General features: G+C 44.3%; 1 protein-coding gene across 1 annotated transcript; it reads left to right on the forward strand.

The window, feature by feature from the left end:
* The first annotated feature begins 11,448 nt into the window (after positions 1 to 11,448).
* Positions 11,449 to 19,415, forward strand: LOC138888423 (uncharacterized). Its single transcript, XM_070170286.1, has 5 exons — positions 11,449 to 11,639; positions 16,270 to 16,413; positions 17,175 to 17,532; positions 18,467 to 18,622; positions 19,122 to 19,415. The coding sequence occupies exons 1-5, from the start codon at positions 11,449 to 11,451 to the stop codon at positions 19,413 to 19,415; spliced, it is 1,143 nt and encodes a 380-aa protein (XP_070026387.1).
* Positions 19,416 to 20,568: the final 1,153 nt, after the last annotated feature.

Raw genomic sequence — 20,568 nt, forward strand, 5'->3', positions numbered from 1 at the left:
ATTGTTTCTTAATACTCGGTCTGACGAAGGACCTGGACAATCGAGGAATTGGTTTAGGGAGCACCCAAGCTTTCTTCTTCAATTTACGGGCCTTTCTGACATCTGCCGCTGTTGGTTTGAACCCTAACCCGAAGGTGTCCAGATTTTTGGGCAAAGACACTGGTTGAGTAATGCCCTATAGTTTAGCCCCCAAACCCTTCCCGGGCACGAACCCGTTATTCAGCATTTCTGACACTACCATGACGGTCGCAGCTAACAACCTGGGACATGGCATGCTTTTACCCTCAGGCACCCTGCTCACCGGAACCGTGTCGAGGATCTGATACACCCATGGACCCTTATCATCTTCGGTCTATATAAAGGGTACAATGGCATCATTCATGGTGCATGTGGGATCTTTCCCATGTAACACAATTTCTTGTCTCTCCCACTCGAATTTGATCATTTGGTGCAGTGTGGAGGGTACGACTTTTGCCACATGAATCCATGGTCGACCCAACAAAAGATTATAGGATACTGCAGCATCCAACACCTGAAATTCCATCGCGAACTCGACTGGGCCAATAGTCAATTCGAGTACAATATCCCCTACCGTGTTTGTTCCCCCTCCATCAAACCCTCGAACACAAATGCTATTTTTGCGGATTCTATCCTCATCAATCTTTAACTTGTTCAATGTGGATAACGTGCAAATATTAGCGCTTGACCCGTTATCGATTAGTGCCCGAGTAACCATTGAACCTTCACATTTGACCGTCAAATAGAGAGCCTTGTTGTGTTCTGTGCCTTCCATAGGCAATTCATCATCAGAAAATGCTACCCTGTTCACTTCAAAGATCTTGTTGGCAATTGTCTTTAAATAGTTCACTGAAATTTTGTCAGACACATGAGCCTTATTCAATATCTTCATTAAAGCTCGGCAGTGCTCATCAGAGTGAATTAATAATGACAACAACGAGATTTGGGCCGGTGTTTTTCTTAGTTCCTCAACAATGGAATAATCTTGTCCTTTCATCTTTTTCAGAAACTCTTCTGCCTCTTCTTCCGTTACAGCCTTTTTAACTGGCACTGGATTGTCTTTTGCACCCTTAGCCATTCTCAACTCCTTGGGAGCGAAACAACGTCCCGACCGGGTTAGTCCTTGTGCTTCATAACTCTCTTCCTCAATTTCCTTTCCTTTGTATGTCACCACTACCTTGTCATATTTCCACGGTACGGCTTTGCTATCCACCATGGGTAACTGGATTACCGGTTTTATGACAACCGGTTCTACATAAGCTCTCTTCACAACCACCACGGGCGCTGATACTGACCCTGGTACCACTATCTTGACTGGCTTCTACTTTTTCTCGGCCACCAACGGTCCCTTCCCCATTACTAACACTGGCTTGTCTTTTATTGCTTTTAACTGAACCACTGGCCTTGCACTCACCATCTTTTCTTTGGCTTCCGTAGAACGAATCACCATAACCACCTGCGAAGGTTTCTTAGGCTCTGCCCCTTTATGTATCAGTTCGATCATGTTGGCCTCATAATGTGCTGTAACGAATTTTGATTGATGTTCGGGGCCTCTGGAGCCTGTACCTCAATACGACGATTATCAATGAGCTCTTGTATTGCGTTTTTCAATTTCCAACACTTTTCAGTATCGTGTCCCGGCATCCCTGAGCAGTACTCGCAGCTAACAGAGTGGTACAGGTTTCTGGGAAGAGGATTTGGTGTTTTGGATTCAATTGGGGTCAACATCCCCAACTGTTTCAGTCTGTGGAAGAGGGCAGTGTAAGATTCTCCCAGCGGAGTAAATGTTTTTCTGTTTGGGGCTTTCTCACTTCTAAAAGCTTGGTTTGGGCGGAAGCTGGTTCCTGGCCTGTTTGTCCAGGGCGGTGGATAGGTGTTTTGTGGGGGTGGATGTGTGTTTTGGGGGTTCGGTGCACGCCATTGCGAGTGCACCAGGGGCTGAGTGTAGGTCTGGGCGTGGTGAATAGAAAAGTTTGTTTCTGGTGGTGGATAATAGTGTTGCGGTGGTCCATATGGGGTATATTGGTAATTTGGGTGGTGGGGTCTGGGTTGGTTGTAGTAGAGTGGAGGGTTATTGTGCCTGGACCAAGCATTAGCTTCAACTGTAGCAACTTCTTCTTTCTTCTTCTTTCCCAGCACACCACAAGTACCACTTTGGATGGCCTGGGTGGTTGCTTTCAATGCCGAGTAGCTCAAGATCTTGTTAGATTTTAACCCTTCTTCAATCATGGCTCCCATCTTTACCACTTCATTAAATGACTTTCCGACAGATGTCACTAGATGACCAAAGTATGTAGGTTCCAATGTTTGCAAGAAGTAATCTACCATCTCATTCTCCCTCATGGGAGGATCAACCCTTGCAGCTTGTTCCCTCCAGCGAAAACCAAACTTTCTAAAACTTTCCCCAGGTTTCTTTTCTAGTTTCAACAATGACAGACGATCAGGGACTATCTCGAGGTTATATTGAAAATGGCCAATGAATGCCTGGGCCAAATCATCCCATGTATACCATCGGCCGGGGTTTTTCCTCGTGTACCATTCTAGAGCTGACCCGCTCAGGCTTTGCCCGAAATATGCTATCAATAATTCATCCTTTCCCCCGGCACCTCTCATTTTGCTACAGAAACCACGCAGATGGGCTACTGGGTCACCGTGCCCCTCATACAAGTCAAACTTCGGCATTTTAAACCCCGTAGGCAACTGTACATCAGGAAAATGGCACAAATCTTTGTATGCGACACTAACTTGGTTTCCTAAACCATGCATGTTCCTGAAGGATTGCTCCAGGCTTTTGACTTTACGAATCACCTCCTCTTGTTCTGTATTCTTAACCGGTTTCTCAACTTCTCCCGGGATTTCAAAATGGGGAGAGTAGGTATATGGCTCAGGCGCTTTGAAAGTGGGTTCGGGAGGGTAATATTGGGTGTCATGAGCTTGGAATAGCGGCTCACTGGATGATCTATATAGTGGAGCTGGGGGAGGTGCCACAAAGACGGGAACCATGGGTGGTGGAGGGTTCTGTTTGGAGGGTGGAGCTGGGGGAGCGTATGACATGGTACCATAGCCCTGGGCCTGATAAGGGAAAGCTGAAGATGCGTGGGGAGTGGTAGGCTCCTGAGCTTGAGCCAGGGGTGGGATGTAAGATGGGTTAGCAGGATATAGTGGTGTCGGGTGTCCCTGCGACCATGCCCGATGCATTTCAGCCATTTGTGCTTTTAATTTCCTCATCTCTTCTTTCATAGCACCCACATCTGTTACCTCAACCTCATTCGAAGGGTCTACGATGCTGATTTCCGAATCCTGCCCTGCCATTTTTGCTTGATCTTTCGACCGGGTGTTGTATGGATGAGTTGCCAGAATTGCCAATCAACTAACCACCTGCCTGGGCTCACACATTTAGACAACCACTTTATTAGTGATTAGGTCTTAACAGATTTAACAACTATACGTTGGCATGAATGCACTTATACAGTTATTCCTTTCTATTATGCGTTTGCCCGATTGCATGCGTCATCCCGACATTTCTTTCCTTGTTTCATTTTTCTTCTCCTCGCCTTATCCCTCCCTTGTGCTTTTTCTTTTCTCTCTCTTGTTTTTCCGCTCTTTTCTTCCTTTCTATTTTTCTTGGTTTTCTTTATATTTTCCTTTTCATTCTTTTTGTTTTCCTTTCTGTTATGGTCGAATCCTATGGAGATTGCCTACGTATCGTGACCCCGCACGAATCAGACCAAGCGTAGTTCATGGAGATAAATGTAAAAATAAGGGTGGAAATAAAATGCTCAACTTTCATTAATAAACAGACTCTTACAAACTCGACATCTTTTGTTTTGGAAAGAAACTAACAAACGCAATCTGACAGCAAACCAAAAACTCTAAACCTGCAAACATACTCAATCCAGAAAGATAACGGACGTACAAAATACTGACTCGAAATGGTAGACATTTACAGACACGGACTATGCATATTCTAGTGCTTCAAACTTAGGTATCCGCGGGGCGGTGTTCGGCCTCGCCGCGGCTCTAGGATCCAAATCCCTTTCAAGCTGCCCTAACTCATTCATGGTTCACTTCACATAGATCATCACTGCTGAGATAAAAGTAGTACGGGTCATGTCTTCACAAACCCGGCACCTCCTGACAATAGCATGAGCAATGGCTCTAATCCTGTCTTTTGTTTGCTTCTTTTCTATGAGCAAGCATCTTATCTGATCGCTGTACGTTTTCAAAGCTCGGGAGTCTTCCAAGTGCTGGTCTTGCAGATGTTGCACTTCTGCCTCCATTTGGGCCAACAAGTTGTAGCAATGTCCGCTTTCAGTTTCAAAGTCTCTAGCCTGCCTAACCGCTTTACCCTCAAGGGCAACCACTTTTCTCTTTAAATTGGCAACAATTTTCTCATGGTCCTTTTTCAACTGATTCAAGTATTGGCAACGCTCTTCGGTTCTTGTCGCCCACTGTGCTTTAAGTTCTGCCATGACGTTTTCAGCTTTTCCTAACTCATCCCGCCTTTCTCTGACTTCGCATTCCAATCTTTTTACCAATTGTTCATCGGATCGGCTCCTTGGTTGCTTATCGATGGTTATCTTCAACTATCGGATTTGGGCCCTTAGTGCTTCATTTTCTCTGGCTAATCTATTCTTTTCACCTTGATCCGCAGCAACCTGTACACTGTTCTCGAATTTCAGACTCTCGACTTGTTGCTTTAATTTACCAATCTCAACTCGATAGCTTTCTTCCTTTGCTAACCAATCTCATTGCTCTTGGGACGACTTGGCAAAATCTTCGAGATGAGGTCTTTTAGCCGGTCTCCCATATGCCACGTCACCTCTGAACCACTCGTGATACACTGGAGCAATTTCCCCTATGACCCTATCAAACACACAAGTGTTTGCCATCAGATATTGACACTCACTCCAAATTTGACAAACCTCTTCATTGGGGAATCGACCGTCAGGACTAATCTCGACCACTTGGGTGCTCAAATCTTCATCTCTCGGTACTACTTGATATCTACCGAGTTGCCTTAGAACCCGATATGGGGCATAAGGCTGTATGATTTTGAGTCCCATCAACAAAAAATGCGGTCGGGCTGCTGGCATATATATGACTTCCTCGACAGACAACCATCCAAGTACCCACTGTATCTGGCTAGCCTTGAGGTTCCGAAATAATAATGCCCAAGCTGTGACTCCTTCAGGTAGACTAGCCCCTTTGATTCTCGTACAAAATTCCCCTATACAAGTTTTCTCAGCCGAGCCATAACTCAATAACTGAGAGCGCGGGCACAAATGCTCAATCATCCACATTTGTAACAATAAGTTACATCCCTCAAAAAATTTGCCCCCAGCTTTGCACGCAGTGAGAGCCCTGAAGATATCAGCCACAATCATAGGTGCTAAAGTGCCTTTCCCCATGGTTTGCAAAGTGCTGACAACGCCCGCTACTTTCAAATCAATATTACCATCTTTCCTCGGGAATATTACGAGGCCCAAAAAAGCTACCATAAATGCCACTCGCCTGTGTTCCTCCCATTTTTGTCGGTTGTTTCTGCTGCAAAGCTTAAAGTCTGGATTATTGAACCCGCCCACATGGCCATATCTATCATACATGAAGCGGAAACTGCAGAAACCCTTTGCAAAATCTGGGTGATGAACTGTCCGGGGTATTTTCAAGGAATCCAGGAATCGGTGTATGATAATGGCCCTAGGAGCAATCAAGTACTTGAATCTCAATGGAGCTTGGTCACTTCCAATGTACCCCGCTATTTCTTCCAATGTTGGGGTGAGTTCAAAGTCTGAAAAATGAACACATAATGTGCCGAATCCCAATGGGCGACCAATGCCCTGATGATATCCCCCCGAGGCTAAATGTCTAATAAATCCGGAAGGTCTTTCAAATATTTTCTCACTTCGTCTTGCCCTTTTTTGCCCAATTCATTCCACCACAATTGCAGCTCAAAAGAGATTTTGGTCATTATTGAAAAAGGCTCGTTTACCGTCGTGTTCATCCTGCACATTTAGTAAAGCGTTTAAGAAAAAGAAAACTTTTATTTAACTCCAAAAACTACTATCTATATTATCGACTCAAAATTACCCCTATATTTCAAATGAAGAACTCAATTCTTAATTCTAATATTTTTAGATAAAAGACCCGATATTGCGACACGGCCTTCCTGTGCCTCAGGGGCGAAAATTTTAAGGCTGTGAGGGTCAAAAATCAAAATACGACCGAAGGTGGCTGTTTATGCAAAGTCAGCCCTCCGGTGCCCCGTTTGGGAATATTTGGCTATTTTTGACAAAAACAACATCACCTGGTTTATTTATGACAAAGATTAAAATTTTGATATTTTTTTGGTTATATTTGCAAAGGGGAGGTTGGACCCGATGAGGGTTGCCTACGTATCTCACGCCCTGTGAGAATCAAACCATGCGTAGTTCGGGCAAATTAACCGAACTATTTTAAAACACGACTCTTTTTCCATTTTTATTATTTCCTGGCAAGACAAACTATTTTCCTTTTCTATTTTTGAAAACAAGACAAAATAACAATTTTTTCCTTTTCAACAAACAATAACACAATCCATTTTTCCAAACTAAAACAAAAGACTTTTATTTTTCTATTTTTTTTAGTAAAACAAAATAAAATATTTCCCTTCTTTTTCTTTCTCAAAATTTCGGCAGAGTTTCGCCAGTAATTGGTCATTGATTTTTTTCTAAAATAATCAATTAACTCCCTAACTGGTATATTTTTTCCTCTCTTTTTTTCCTTTTTTTTTCTCTTTTTTTTCCTTTAATTTTCCAACATTCCCGAGATTCAGAAACCGGTGAACATGCAAGTTCGAGACAAATATATGTATAGAGCAAGTAAGATGCATCAGAATGGTCTTTTCATTTTAGGTTGCTAGTCCTAGACGGACCCAACCCCTATGTTGAGTCCCCTAAGTCAAATGCAACGTGATGCAAATAAGCGTTCCTACTAGGGATCCGGCATGAAGTCACGTTATTCTATATTCAAAAACCTGGGTCAGTGTACTAGACTGTGTACCCGAGCGGACAACTCGAGTCGAGGAGGGGGCAACTTACCGGGAACCAAAAGGCCATCCGGCTTCGTAACTTGTCCGACCTCTTTCTTATTTCAGGATATGACACTAACAGAATAGGGAGTCTCAACCAGTAAGCACATCCCCGGAGGTGAAGAGAGAAGGGTGTCGGCACAATTTATATACAGTTTAGACAATATCAAAGCGGTAACATTTAGCACATTCAGCATAAAACATGTAGGAAAATCAGATATAAGTAAATACAACAATTTATCTAAGCTCGAATTCTGAACCCTGAACCAAAGATTCTGGGTTCGATCCCCAGTAGAGTCGCCAGAGCTGTCACACCTCCTTTTCACTACCTACACCCCCGAAAGGGGCGTAAAGGAGTTTTTCCATTTAAAGGACAATCGGAGCGGGATTTAATTATTAATTAATTCAGAGTCGCCACTTGGGAGATTAATGGTGTCCCAAGTCACCGATTGAATCCCGAACCGGGAAATTTATGACTCTGTTAACAGTCCGCAAACCAGAAATCCGAGTAAGAAATTCTGTTAACCCGGGAGAAGGTGTTAGGCATTCCCGGGCTCCGTGGTTCTAGCACGGTCCCTTAACTATTGTATTTGATTTTATCTGATTTTAATACATGCTAGCTTATATGCCTTTTATTTAATTTCACATCGCTTTTATTATAATTATTATTTTATTTTTTTAAAAAGAATTGCGACGTCATGAAAACGCATTTCGAACCACGTCGCAATCAATGCACCCGTAGTTATCAACACATTTTGACTTCGTCGAGATTTGGATTTGAGTCGCATCAATGCACACCCGAATTTTAAGAAGGAACGTAGTGTTATTTTTTGGGAAAAGCCATGAAGTTCGCTAAACGGCCATCCCAAATTCTAATTATTTCGATAATTACTTACTAAGGGTCCCACATTTATTTATTTTGTGTGGTAAGGCCCGTCTCAATTTGTAAACCTCTTTTCTATCATTATTTATTTATAAGGATTACGATGTCGCGAAAACGCGTTTTGAACCACGTCGCAATCAATGCACCCGCGGTTATCGACACATTTCGGCTTCATCGAGATTTGGATTTGGGTCGCATCAATGCGCACCGAGTTTAGGAAGGTATTTCTTAAGTAGGCCGTGCTTAAAGATTTTAACGTATTGTTATTTTGGGGAAGGCGGTGAAATTCACTAAACAACTTTTTCCCAATCTACACATTGAAATAATTGTGCTATTAACTACTTGAGGATCCTAATTGATTAGGCCTACAATTTGTCGACTTTGAAGTTGAATCTCCGGGCAGAAATGCCAAGTAAATGGGCCCCGAGCCCACAAACCCAACTCCTGCCATTGCACATGCTGTGGGCACAGGCCCTTAGAGCATTTTTGCGTCGGGCCCAAAGCAGGCCCAAAATTTGGCTTGCACTCGTACAGCCCAGGATCGAATCCCTGGGCTCCTTTTAATTTCTAACTTCTTGGATTACCTACTAAAATGCCAGGCCCAAAACTGGCCCAATCTGAGGCTGTTTAAATATGTGATTCAGACTAACCCAAATTTAAAATCAACCATGCGTATAGACTCCAAATTAACTGCAACTTTTGCAGATTTAATTTCAGCATACCGTGAAACTTAAGCAAATAGAAAATGACAATTGTATAAACATGAGATGCTCAATTTAAACGAACCCCACCCTGGACTATACACATGAAACTGAATACCCAAATGTCCACACACTCATTGAAATAATTAAAATCATGCTGGACAATTCATCAGTCTCAATTATACAACTCAATTATTGGCTCGAATTAACACCAACTAAATCGATCAGTAACAGCCAGACAATTTAAACAAATTAAACTATGAAAAGTAATCAACAGACAATGTTTTCTGAGACAACAGAATTCAATAGCATTCTCATTGTTCTCCACTTCAAACTTGGATTCACATAGATGAGTGTCAAAGAAATGTACCTGGGAATTGTAGTGAAAATAGAGAAAAGGAAAGGAATCAGCTATTTTCAGCAACAACAAACAACAACTGGTAGGGGCCATCCTAGAGGTGGTGGCCAAGCAGGGAGAGGTCAGCCAGCTACTGCTCAGTCAGGTGGAGGCCAACCAGCTGACGCTCCAGCCAGATTCTATACCCTTCCGGCCAGGCCAGATGCATTGGCCTCAAATGCCGTCATCACATGTATTATTTCCGTCGGCAGTAGAGATGCTTCAGTATTATTTGATCTAGGGTCTACTTATTCATATGTGTCATCTCTGTTTGCTCGTTTCCTAGTTATTTCTCCTGAGCCTTTGGGCACTCCTATTCATGTGTCCACTCCTGTGGGCGATTCCGTGGGTTTGGATCGGATCTACCGGTCCTGTATGGTCACCTTCCGTGGTTTTGAAACTAGAGCAGATCTCTTGTTGCTTGACATGATCGACTTTGAGGTCATCCTGGGCATGAATTGGTTAACTCCATATCATGCCGTCCTGGATTGCCATGCCAAGACTGTTACATTGGCAATGCTAGGGGTGCCGAGGTTGGAGTGGAAGGGTTACATAGTTGATACATCTAGTCGGGTTATCTCTTTCTTGAAGGCTCGGCAAATGGTCAAGAATGGGTGTTTGGTGTATTTGGCTTATGTTTGGGACACCACCGCAGAGTCTCGGACGATTGATTCAGTTCCAGTAGTTCGAGAGTTCGCTGATGTGTTTCCTTCTGTTCTTCCTGGCATGCCACCGAATCGTGATATTGATTTCTGTATTGATTCGGCTCCAGGCACCCAACCTATGTCTATTCCACCGTACTGTATGGCTCCTAAAGAGTTGAAGGAGTTAAAGGGGCAGCTTGAGGAGTTGTTAGCGAACGGGTTTGTTAGGCCCAGTGTATCACCTTGGGGTGCACCAGTGTTATTTGTGAAGAAGAAGGATGGGACTATGTGATTGTGCATTGATTACCGCTAGTTGAACAAAGTCACCATCAAGAACAAGTATCTGTTGCCTCGTATCGATGATTTGTTTGACCAGTTGCAGGGTGCTAGGGTGTTCTCTAAGATAGACTTGAGGTCGGGTTACCATCAGTTGAAGATTTGGGACTCGGATGTTCCGAAGACTGCATTCCGGACTAGATATGGCCATAATGAGTTTCTGATGATGTCCTTTGGCTTGACTAATGCCCCAACAACATTTATGGACTTGATTAATAGAGTGTTCAGACCTTATATTGATTCTTTCGTCATCGTCTTCATTGACGACATCTTGATATACTCACGTAGCTTGGGGAGCACGAGCAACATTTGAGAGTAGTGCTTCAGACATTGCGAGAGTAGAAGCTATATGCTAAGTTCTCCAAGTGTGAGTTTTGGTTAGAGTTAGTGGCATTCTTGGGGCATGTTGTGTCAGGAGAGGGTATTAAGGTGGATCCCAAGAAAATTGAGGCAGTTTAGAGTTGGCCACGTCCTACTTCCGTGATCGAGATCAGAAGTTTCCTTGGGTTAGCAGGCTATTACAGATGATTCGTGCAAGGCTTTTCATCTATTGCATCACCTTTGACTAGATTGACCCAGAAGGGTGCTCCTTTCCGTTGGTCCGTTGATTGTGAGGAGAGCTTTCAGAAGCTCAAGACAACTTTGACCACAACACCAGTTGTTGTGTTGCCTTCCTTTTTGGGGATGTATACGGTATATTGCGACACTTTACGCGTTGGCTTGGGATGTGTATTGATGTAGGGAGGGCGAGTTATTGCATACACTTCGCGTCAGCTGAAGGTTCATGAGAAGAATTATTCTGTGCACGATCTAAGAGTTGCCTGCGATTGTTCATGCTCTTAAGATATAGAGGCATTATCTGTATGGGGTGTCATGTGAGGTTTATACTAATTATTGCAGCCTACAACATTTGTTCAAGTAGATGGATCTTAATTTGAGGCACCACAGGTGGCTTGAGTTACTAAAGGATTATGACATCACCATTCTTTATCATCCGGGAAAGGCAAATGTGGTCGCGGTTGCCTTAAGCAGGAAGGCAGAGAGTATGGGTAGTTTGGCGTTCATTCCAGCAGAGGAGAGGCCACTAGCTTTGGACATTCAGTCCTTGGCTAACAGACTTGTGAGGTTGGACATTTCAGAGCCCAGTCAAGTTCTTGCATGTGTGGTTGCTCAGTCTTCATTATTGGGGCAGATAAAGGCCTGGCAGTTCGATGATCCACATCAGGCAGTTCTCAGAGAGACGGTGCTTCAGGGAGGTACCAATGAGTGTTTTTATTGGCGAGGATGGTATTTTGCTACTCTAGGGTCATTTATGTGTTCCTAATGTTGATGGTCTGAGGGAGAGGATTCTAGATGAGGCATACAGTTCGCGGTATTCCATTCATCCGGGATCTATAAAGATGTATCGTGACCTGAGGCAGCATTGTTGGTGGCTGAGGATGAAGAAAGACATAATGGAGTATGTGGCTAGGTGTTTGAATTGCCAGCAGGTCAAGTATGAACACTTGAGGTCGGGTGGCCTACTTCATCAGATGCTTATACCAGAGTGGAAGTGGGAGCGCATTACCATGGATATCGTCGTTGGGTTGCCGTAGACTTTGCGGAAGTTTGATTTAGTGTGGGTCATTATTGATAGGTTGACCAAGTCAGCCCACTTTATTCCATTGGCGACTACTTATACAACAGATAGGTATGCTCATATCTACATTCGGGAGATAGTCTGATTGCACGGTGTGCCTGTTTCCATCATATCAGACAGAGGCCATCAATTCACTTCCTATTTCTGGAGAGCTGTTCAGAGTGAGTTGGGGACCCGTATAGAGCTTAGCACGACATTCCATCCTCAGACCAATGGGCAGTCCGAGCGAACAGTTCAGATTTTAGAGGATATGCTTAGAGCATGTGTGATTGACTTTGGAGGACAGTGGGATCAGTTTTTGCCCTTGGTAGAGTTTGCTTACAACAACAGCTATCAGTCCAACATTGAGATGGCCCCATTTGAGTCTTTATACGGTCGGCGGTGTCGTTCTCCTATCGGGTGGTTTGAGCCAGGTGGGGCTAAGTTATACGGTACAGATTTGGTGCAAGATGTCTTGGACAAGGTAAAGTTGATTTAGGAGAGGCTTCGCACAACTCAGTCCAGACAGAAGAGTTACGTAGATCAGAAGGCGCGTGATGTATCATTCATGGTTGGCGAGAAGGTTCTCTTGAAAGTCTCGTCAATGAAGGGCATTATGAAATTCGGGAAGAATGGCAAGTTGCGCCCAAGGTTTATTGGCCCCTTTGAGGTGTTGAGACGAGTTGGGGAGGTTGCTTACGAGCTTGTTTTACCCCCAGCTTATCAGGAGTTCATCCGATTTTTCATGTATCGATGCTATGAAAGTATCATGCCGACTTGTCCCATGTGTTAGACTTCAGTCCTATTCAGCTGGAAGAGAGTTTGGGTTATGAGGAGGAGCCAGTTGCCATTATTTATAGACATGATTGCTAGTTGAGGTCTAAGAGGATTTCTGTGGTGATGGTCCAGTGGAGGGGCCAACCAGTCGAGGAGGCAACCTGGAAGTCCGAGGAGGACATGCGGAGCAGATATCCACATTTATTCAGAAGCTCAGGTACTTTTCTATGTCCGTTCGAGGACGAACGTTTGATTAAGAGGTGGAGAATGTAACGACCCGACTTGTCATTTTGCTTTTTAGAGCTCTGTTCCCCTAAATAAAACTTCCCGCACTTGCTTTAACTAATTTATGACATGCGGGGAGGGTTGGTTCGGGATTTGGAAGGAATTGGGTTGAAATATGCTCATTTGATTCCTTAAGATTTTCTTAAAAGGCTAAGTTTGACTTTGGTCAACATTTTTAGCAAACGGACCCGGATTCGTGTTTTGACGGTCCCAGAGGGTTCGTAGGAAAATATGGGACCTAGGCGTATGCCCGTAATCGAATTCCGAGGTCCCTAGCCCGAGTAATGAATTTTTATTAAAATTGTTAAATTGAAATTCTAAGGATTTAATGAAAAGGAATAACGCTTGATCATGTTGGTATCGGGCCTGTATGTTGGTTCCAGAACCTGGTAGAGGTTCAATATAATATTTTAGTCTTGTCTGTGAAATTTAATAAGAAACGGGACTGATTTGACCTAATTCAGACGTCCGGTTGTAAAGATAGGAATTTGAATGTTCTTAAGGATTTCATGCGTTTTGGTGTTGAATCCGTGGTTTAGGTGTTATTTCGGCGATTTGATCACTCGAGCAAGTTTGTACAATGTTGTTGGACTTGTGTGGGTGTTCCGAGTGGAGCCCCGTGGGCTCGGGTGAGTTTCGGGCATGGGTTGGGGGTGAAAAACACCACAGTTTTCTGGTGTTTATGAAAAATTGCAGGTCTCGTAAATGCGAGGAATTTGTTCGCAATTGTGACCTCGCATTTGCAAGGAAACCACCACAATTGCGATGAAGGCAGCTGGTGGGCAGCATCGCATTTGCGACAATTGCACCGCAATTGCGAACTCTGCAGGGTCCGCCTTTGCGACCCCAGGATCGCATTTGCGATGAAAGCAGGAAGGGATCCAGTTCACAATTGCGAAGATGTTGTGGCAATTCCGAGTTCCTATTTGCGAACCTGATGTCGCAAATGCGACATCAGAAACCTGGGCACAACTTTTAAAAACGGGACTTAGGCCATTTATTTCATTTTATCTCTACATTTGGGTAATTTGGGAGCTTTCAAAGAGGGGATTTCAACATAGCATTGTAAGGTAAGTTAATTCTACTTAATGTTAGTTTAATACTTGGGTTTTGGGTAGATTAACACACAAAAATTAGTGAAAATCATGGGATTAGAGCAAGACCTAGGGTTTTGATAAAAGTTAGATTTAACCATGAAATTTGTTATGAAATGAATTAGAAATCATATGTTATTGATCCTTAGGTTATATAGAACAACTTCCTTCGAAAACTTTTGGAATCCGGGCACGTGGTCCCGAGGTCAGATTTTAGGAAACTTGTGTTTAAGGTTGGAAAATTGCTTAAATAGCTAGAATACGATCTTGTGAGCTTATATTGACAAGTTCCTACCTCATTTAACTAGTTTTGGATCGTTCGGCTCCAAATTGAGGGCTTGGGCTCGTTCCTGGTATTGCACGTACACTTTGGAGCGAGGTAAGTCTCCTTTCTAACCTTGTAAGAAGGAATTGTCCCCATAGGTGTAATAATTGAATAATTTGCTACTAAATGCGGGGGCTACGTATGCACTAGGTGACGAGAGTCCGTGCATAGCTACTATTATGTTGATTGTCCGGGTAGTCTAGGACCCGTATCATGTTATACTTGTGGACGTCTCTATATTTTATTGCTAATGTGATCACTTAGGATATGCTAGAGACTTGGAAAGGAATATACGCGAATGTATACACTTGTTGGACACTTGTATGAATTTGTTTGAAAATAAATGCGCCTTCATGTGTTTTTCTTGATATTAATTGATATTTGTGGATCGGGCCGATCGCCTCAGTAGAGATAGATGCATCTATAGTTCGCACCATTCGACCCTCTAGCAGTGCACAATTTATTTTCTGTTGGATTGGGCCGTCGACCTCGGCATAATGTGCGCATGATATCTATCTGAAATCTTATCCATGAATTTAACTGCTAAATACTTGAAATATAATTGGTTAACTGTAAAATTGTTAAGAACCTGACTTATTACCTCTTGCTACAAACTGTTGATTATTTGCGACTCCCATGCTTAGCATAACACTTTATTATATTATTTGACCCTAGTAAGTATCAAGTCGACCTCTCATCTCTACTTCTTCAAGATTAGACGGGATACTTACTGGGTACATATTGTTTATGTACTTATACTACACTTCTGTACGTAATTGTAAAAGATCTGAGGCAGGTACATCTGGCTATCAGTCTGGTGCGTGCCCCTGATTCATAGTCCGAGACTTCCATGGTGAGTTGCCCCCTTCCTGTGCCGTTCAACAGCTTGATGGAGTCTTTCTTTACTTTTGTTGTCTTTTCTACCTCGGATAGTAGGATAGTGTTATTCTTTTGTATATTCTACTAGTTGCCCACTACTTGGGACACCAGGTCTTGGCACACACATTAGTAGACTATTATTTTGGGGTTGTATAATTATTTTTGGCGCATTACTGATCATTTCTGGCTTTAACTTTAACTTAAGGAATTGCTGCACTTACTTTTGGTGAAAGTAAAATGAGAACTTAACTATATTTCCGTGTTGGCTTGTCTGACAATGGTGTTGGGTGCCATCATGATCTACTATGGAAATGGGTCTTGACAACATGGTATTAGAACACTAGGTTAACGTAGGTCTTACAAGTCATGGGCAAACCTAATAGAGTCTTGCAGATCAATATGAAGATGTCTGTATTTATCTTCGAGAGGCTATAGGGTGTTAGGAAAAACTACTCTTTATTCATTTCCTATCGTGTAGTAGTTGGTATACTAAATTTCCTTCTTCTATTCTCTCACAAATGGTGAGGACACACATGGCTGATGTTCCAAACCCGGAAGGAGCTGCTCCCCCCGTTGCTAGAAGCCGAGGTAGAGGCCGGGGGAGGGCATCGACCTAAGGTAGAGGACGAGGGCATCCCAGAGCTATCCCATTAGCACCGCCAACAGATCCTGCAGGAGATCCTATTATCGAGGAGTAGGGCGAGGAGCCCGTAGTTGAGCCTACCCCATCAAACTTTATGACAACATCGGGATTCTAGGAGGTCATGGGTCGTATGCTACAATTCATGGATACCGTGACTCGGGCTAGTTTATTTCCAGCAGATCCAGCTAAATCATAGGCAGGAGGGGGAGCATAGACCCCTACTGCTCAGGCTTATGGTCATGCAGCTGTAGTGTATCAGACTTCGGGTGCACTACCCGCAGATAGGGCTCAGCTAGTTTCTGCAGTGGCACCCCAGCCCAGACTAGCTGTGGATTGTGACCCGCAGAGGTTATTGGATAGATGGACTAGACTTCACCTTCCTGTTTCTGGGGGTGAGTGTCATGAGGATCCTCAGGGCTTCATTGATAGGTGCAAGGAGAGTCTGCACAATATGAGGATATTGGAGTCGCATGGGGTCGACTTCACTACTTTTCAGCTAGAGGGCAGGGCCTGCAGATGGTGGCAGTCTTATGTTATGGGCAAACCCGCAGGTTCTCCTCCTATCATTTGGAGTCAGTTCATGTTGTTGTTTCTGGACAGGTATATTCCACCCTCTGAGAGGGAAGAACAATGGTATCAGTTTCAGCAGGGTCAGATATCCGTGACCGATTATGAGGCGAGGTTTTATAAGCTATCCCGCCATGCATTGATGATACTTCCTACTGACGCAGAGAGGGTACAGAGGTTTGTTATAGGATTGTATTCTAGCATCAGGGTCAACATGGTCCGAGAGGTGGAGATAGGGTCTCCTTATCAGTTAGTAGTGGAGATTGCTCGAAGGATCGGGGGCTACCATCTGAGGGGTAGGGAGTAGATGTAGCAGGATAAGAGGACTAGATTCTCCGGAGAGTTGAGATGTGCCCTGGCTAGGGGCAGAGATCAGTTTGGGAGGGGACAACATAGCAAGCCCCCATATTCAGCACCACCACCAGCTCGGGGTGTTCCAGCATGCTCCTATTTCAGCGCCATGCCAGAGAGTTCTTATCTCCCGCCAGCTATTCAGGGTTCCTCCGGTGGGTATTCAGGTCCTTAGGGTTCTTTTGATTCTTATTTCAGTGCTATGCCAAAGAGTTCAAACCATCCACTAGTGGGTCTACAGGCCATCAGGATCAGCCATCAGGGCAGCAGGACACCGCACCGCGGGGTTATTTTGAGTGCAGGGACCCTGGTCATATGAGGAGATATTGCCCCAGGCTTTGGGGCAAGGAAGTGCAACAGGCTCAGCAGCCTATGATTTCAGCACCAGCTACCCTTCCACCTAGAGGTGGAGGGTAGAATTGTAGGGGTCATCCTAGAGGTAGAGGCCAGGCAGGGAGAGGTCATCCAGCTACTGCTCAGTCAGGTGGAGGCTAGCCAGCCAGCGCTCCAGCCAGATTCTACGCCCTTCCAGCAAGGCCAGATGCATTGGCCTTAGATGCCGTCATCACAAGTATTATTTCCATCAGTGGTAGAGATGCTTCAGTATTATTTGATCCAGGGTCTACTTATTCATATGTGTCATCTCTGTTTGCTCGTTTCCTAGTTATTTCTCCTGAGCCTTTGGGCACTCCTATTCATATGTCCACTCCTGTGGGCGATTCCGTGGTGTTGGATCGGATATACCGGTCCTGTATGGTCACCTTCTGTGGTTTAGAGACTAGTTTGGATCTCCTGTTGCTTGACATGATTGACTTTGAGGTCATCATAGATTGGTTATCTCCATATCATGCCGTCCTAGATTGCCATGCTAAGACTGTTACATTGGCAATCCTAGGGCTGCCAAGGTTGGAGTGGAAGGGTTCCACAGTTGATACATCTAGTCGGGTTATCTCTTTCCTGAAGGCTCGGAAAATGGTCGAGAAGGGGTGTTTGGCGTATTGACTTATGTTCGAGACACCATCGCAGAGTCTCCGACAATTGATTCAGTTCTAGTAGTTCGAGAGTTTGGCGGCGTGTTTCCTTTTGTTCTTCTTGGCATGCCACCGAATCTTGATATTGATTTTTGTATTGATTTGGCTCTAGGCACCCAACCTATATCTATTCCACCATACCGTATGGCTCCTAAAGAGTTGAAGGGGCAGCTTGAGAAGTTGTTAGCGAAGGGGTTTGTTAGGCCCAGTGTATTACCTTGGGGTGCACCAGTGTTATTTGTGAAGAAGAAGGATGCGACTATGTGGTTGTGCATTGATTACCACTAGTTGAACAAAGTCACCATCAAGAACAAGTATCTGTTGCTTCGTATCGATGATTTGTTCGACCAGTTGCAGGGTGCTAAGGTGTTCTCTAAGATCGACTTGAGGTCGAGTTACCATTAGTTGAAGATTCGCGACTCGAATGTTCTGAAGAGTGCATTCCGGACTAGATATGTCCATAATGAGTTTCTGGTGAACTCCTTTGGCTTGACTAATGCCCCAACGACATTTATGGACTTGATGAACAGGGTGTTCAGACCTTATATTGATTCCTTTGTCATCGTCTTTATTGACGACATCTTGATATACTCACGTAGCCTGGGGAGCATGAGCAGCATTTGAGAGTAGTGCTTCAGACATTGTGAGAGCAGAAGCTATATGCTAAGTTCTCCAAGTGTGAGTTTTGGCTAGAGTCAATGGCATTCTTGGGGCATGTTGTGTCAGGAGAGGGTATTAAGGTGGATCCTAAGAAGATTGAGGCAGTTCAAAGTTTTCCACATCATACTTCTGTGACAGAGATCAGAAGTTTCCTGGGGTTAACAAGCTATTACAAATGATTCATGCAGGGATTTGCATCTATTACATCACCTTTGACTAGATTGACCCAAAAGGGTGCTCCTTTCTGTTGGTCCGTTGATTGTGAGGAGAGCTTTCAGAAGCTCAAGACAACTTTGACCACAACACCAGTTGTTGTGTTGCCTTCCTTTTTGGGGATGTATACGGTATATTGCGACACTTTACGCGTTGGCTTGGGACGTGTATTGATGCAGGAGGGGCGAGTTATTGCATACGCTTCGCGTCAGCTGAAGGTTCATGAGAAGAATTATCCTGTGCACGATCTAGAGTTGCCTGCGATTGTTCATGCTCTTAAGATATGGAGGCATTATCTGTATGGGGGTGTCATGTGAGGTTTATATTGATCATCGCAGCCTACATAATTTGTTCAAGCAGAGGGATCTTAATTTGAGGCAGCGCAGGTGGCTTGAGTTACTGAAGGATTATGACATCACCATTCTTTATCATCCGGGCAAGGCAAATATGGTCGCGGATGCCTTAAGTAGGAAGGTAGAGAGTATGGGTAGTTTGGCGTTCATTCCAGCAGAGGAGAGGCCACTAGCTTTGGACATTCAGTCCTCGGCTAATAGACTTGTGAGGTTGGACATTTCAGAGCCCAGCCGAGTTTTTGCATATGTGGTTGCTCAATCTTCATTATTGGGGTAGATAAAGGCCCGGCAGTTCGATGATCCACATCTGGCGATTCTCAGAGAGACGGTTCTTCAAGGAGGTGCCAAGGAGGTTTCTATTAGCGAGGATGGTGTTTTGCGACTCCAGGGTCATCTATGTGTTCCTAATGTTGATAGTCTGAGGGAGACGATTCTGGAGGAGGCACACAATTCGCGGTATTCCATTCATCCGGGAGCTACGAAGATGTATCGTGACTTGAGGCAGCATTATTGGTGGAGGAGGATGAAGAAAGACATAGTGAAGTATGTGGCTAGGTGTTTGAGTTGCTAGCAGGTCAAGTATGAACACTAGAGGTTGGGTGTCCTACTTCAGCAGATGCCTATACCAGAGTGGAAATGGGAGCACATTACCATGTATTTCGTAGTTGGGTTACCGCGGACTTTGCGGAAGTTTGATTCAGTGTGGGTCATTATTGATATGTTGACCAAGTCGGCCCACTTTATTCCAATGGTGACTACTTATATAGTAGAGAGGTATGCTCAGATCTATATTCGGGAGATAGTCCGATTACACGGTGTGCCTGTTTCCATCATATCAGACAGAGGCCCTTAGTTCACTTCCCATGTCTGGTGAGCTATTCAGAGTGAGTTGGGGGCCCGTATAGAGCTTAGTATGACACTCCATCATCAGACCGACGGCCAATCCGAGCGGACAGTTCAGATTTTAGAGGATATGCTTAGAGCATGTGTGATTGACTTTGGAGGACAATGGGATCAATTCTTGCCCTTGGCAATGTTTGCTTACAACAACAACTATCAGTCCAGCATTGAGATGGCCCCATTTGAGGCTTTATACGGTCGGCGGTGTCGTTCTCCTATCGGGTGGTTTGAGCCAAGTGAGGCTAAGTTATACGGTACAGATTTGGTGCAAGATGTCTTGGACAAGGTAAAGTTGATTTAGGAGAGGCTTCACACAACTCAGTCCAGACAGAAGAGTTACGCAGATCAGAAGGCGCGTGATATGTCATTCATGGTTGGCGAGAAGGTTCTCTTGAAAGTCTCGCCAATGAAGGGCATTATGAGATTCGGGAAGAAGGGCAAGTTGAGCCCAAGGTTTATTGTCCCCTTTGAGGTGTTGAGATGAGTTGGGGAGGTTGCTTGCGAGCTTGCTTTATCCCCCAGCTTATCGGGAGTTCATCCGGTTTTTCATGTATCGATGCTTCGAAAGTATCATGCCGACTTGTCCCATGTGTTAGACTTCAGAATTATTCAGCTGGATGAGAGTTTGGGTTATGAGGAGGAGCCAGTAGCCATTATTGATAGACATGATTGCCAGTTGAGGTCCATGAGGATTTATGTGGTGAGGGTCCAGTGGAGGGGCCAACCAGTTGAGGAGGGAACTTGGGAGTCCGAGAAGGGCATGCGGAGCAGATATCCACATTTATTCAGAAGCTCAGGTGCTTTTCTATGTCCATTCAAGGACG

Source organism: Nicotiana sylvestris, chromosome 3, assembly GCF_000393655.2.
Source record: "Nicotiana sylvestris chromosome 3, ASM39365v2, whole genome shotgun sequence".
Lineage (NCBI taxonomy): Eukaryota > Viridiplantae > Streptophyta > Magnoliopsida > Solanales > Solanaceae > Nicotiana > Nicotiana sylvestris.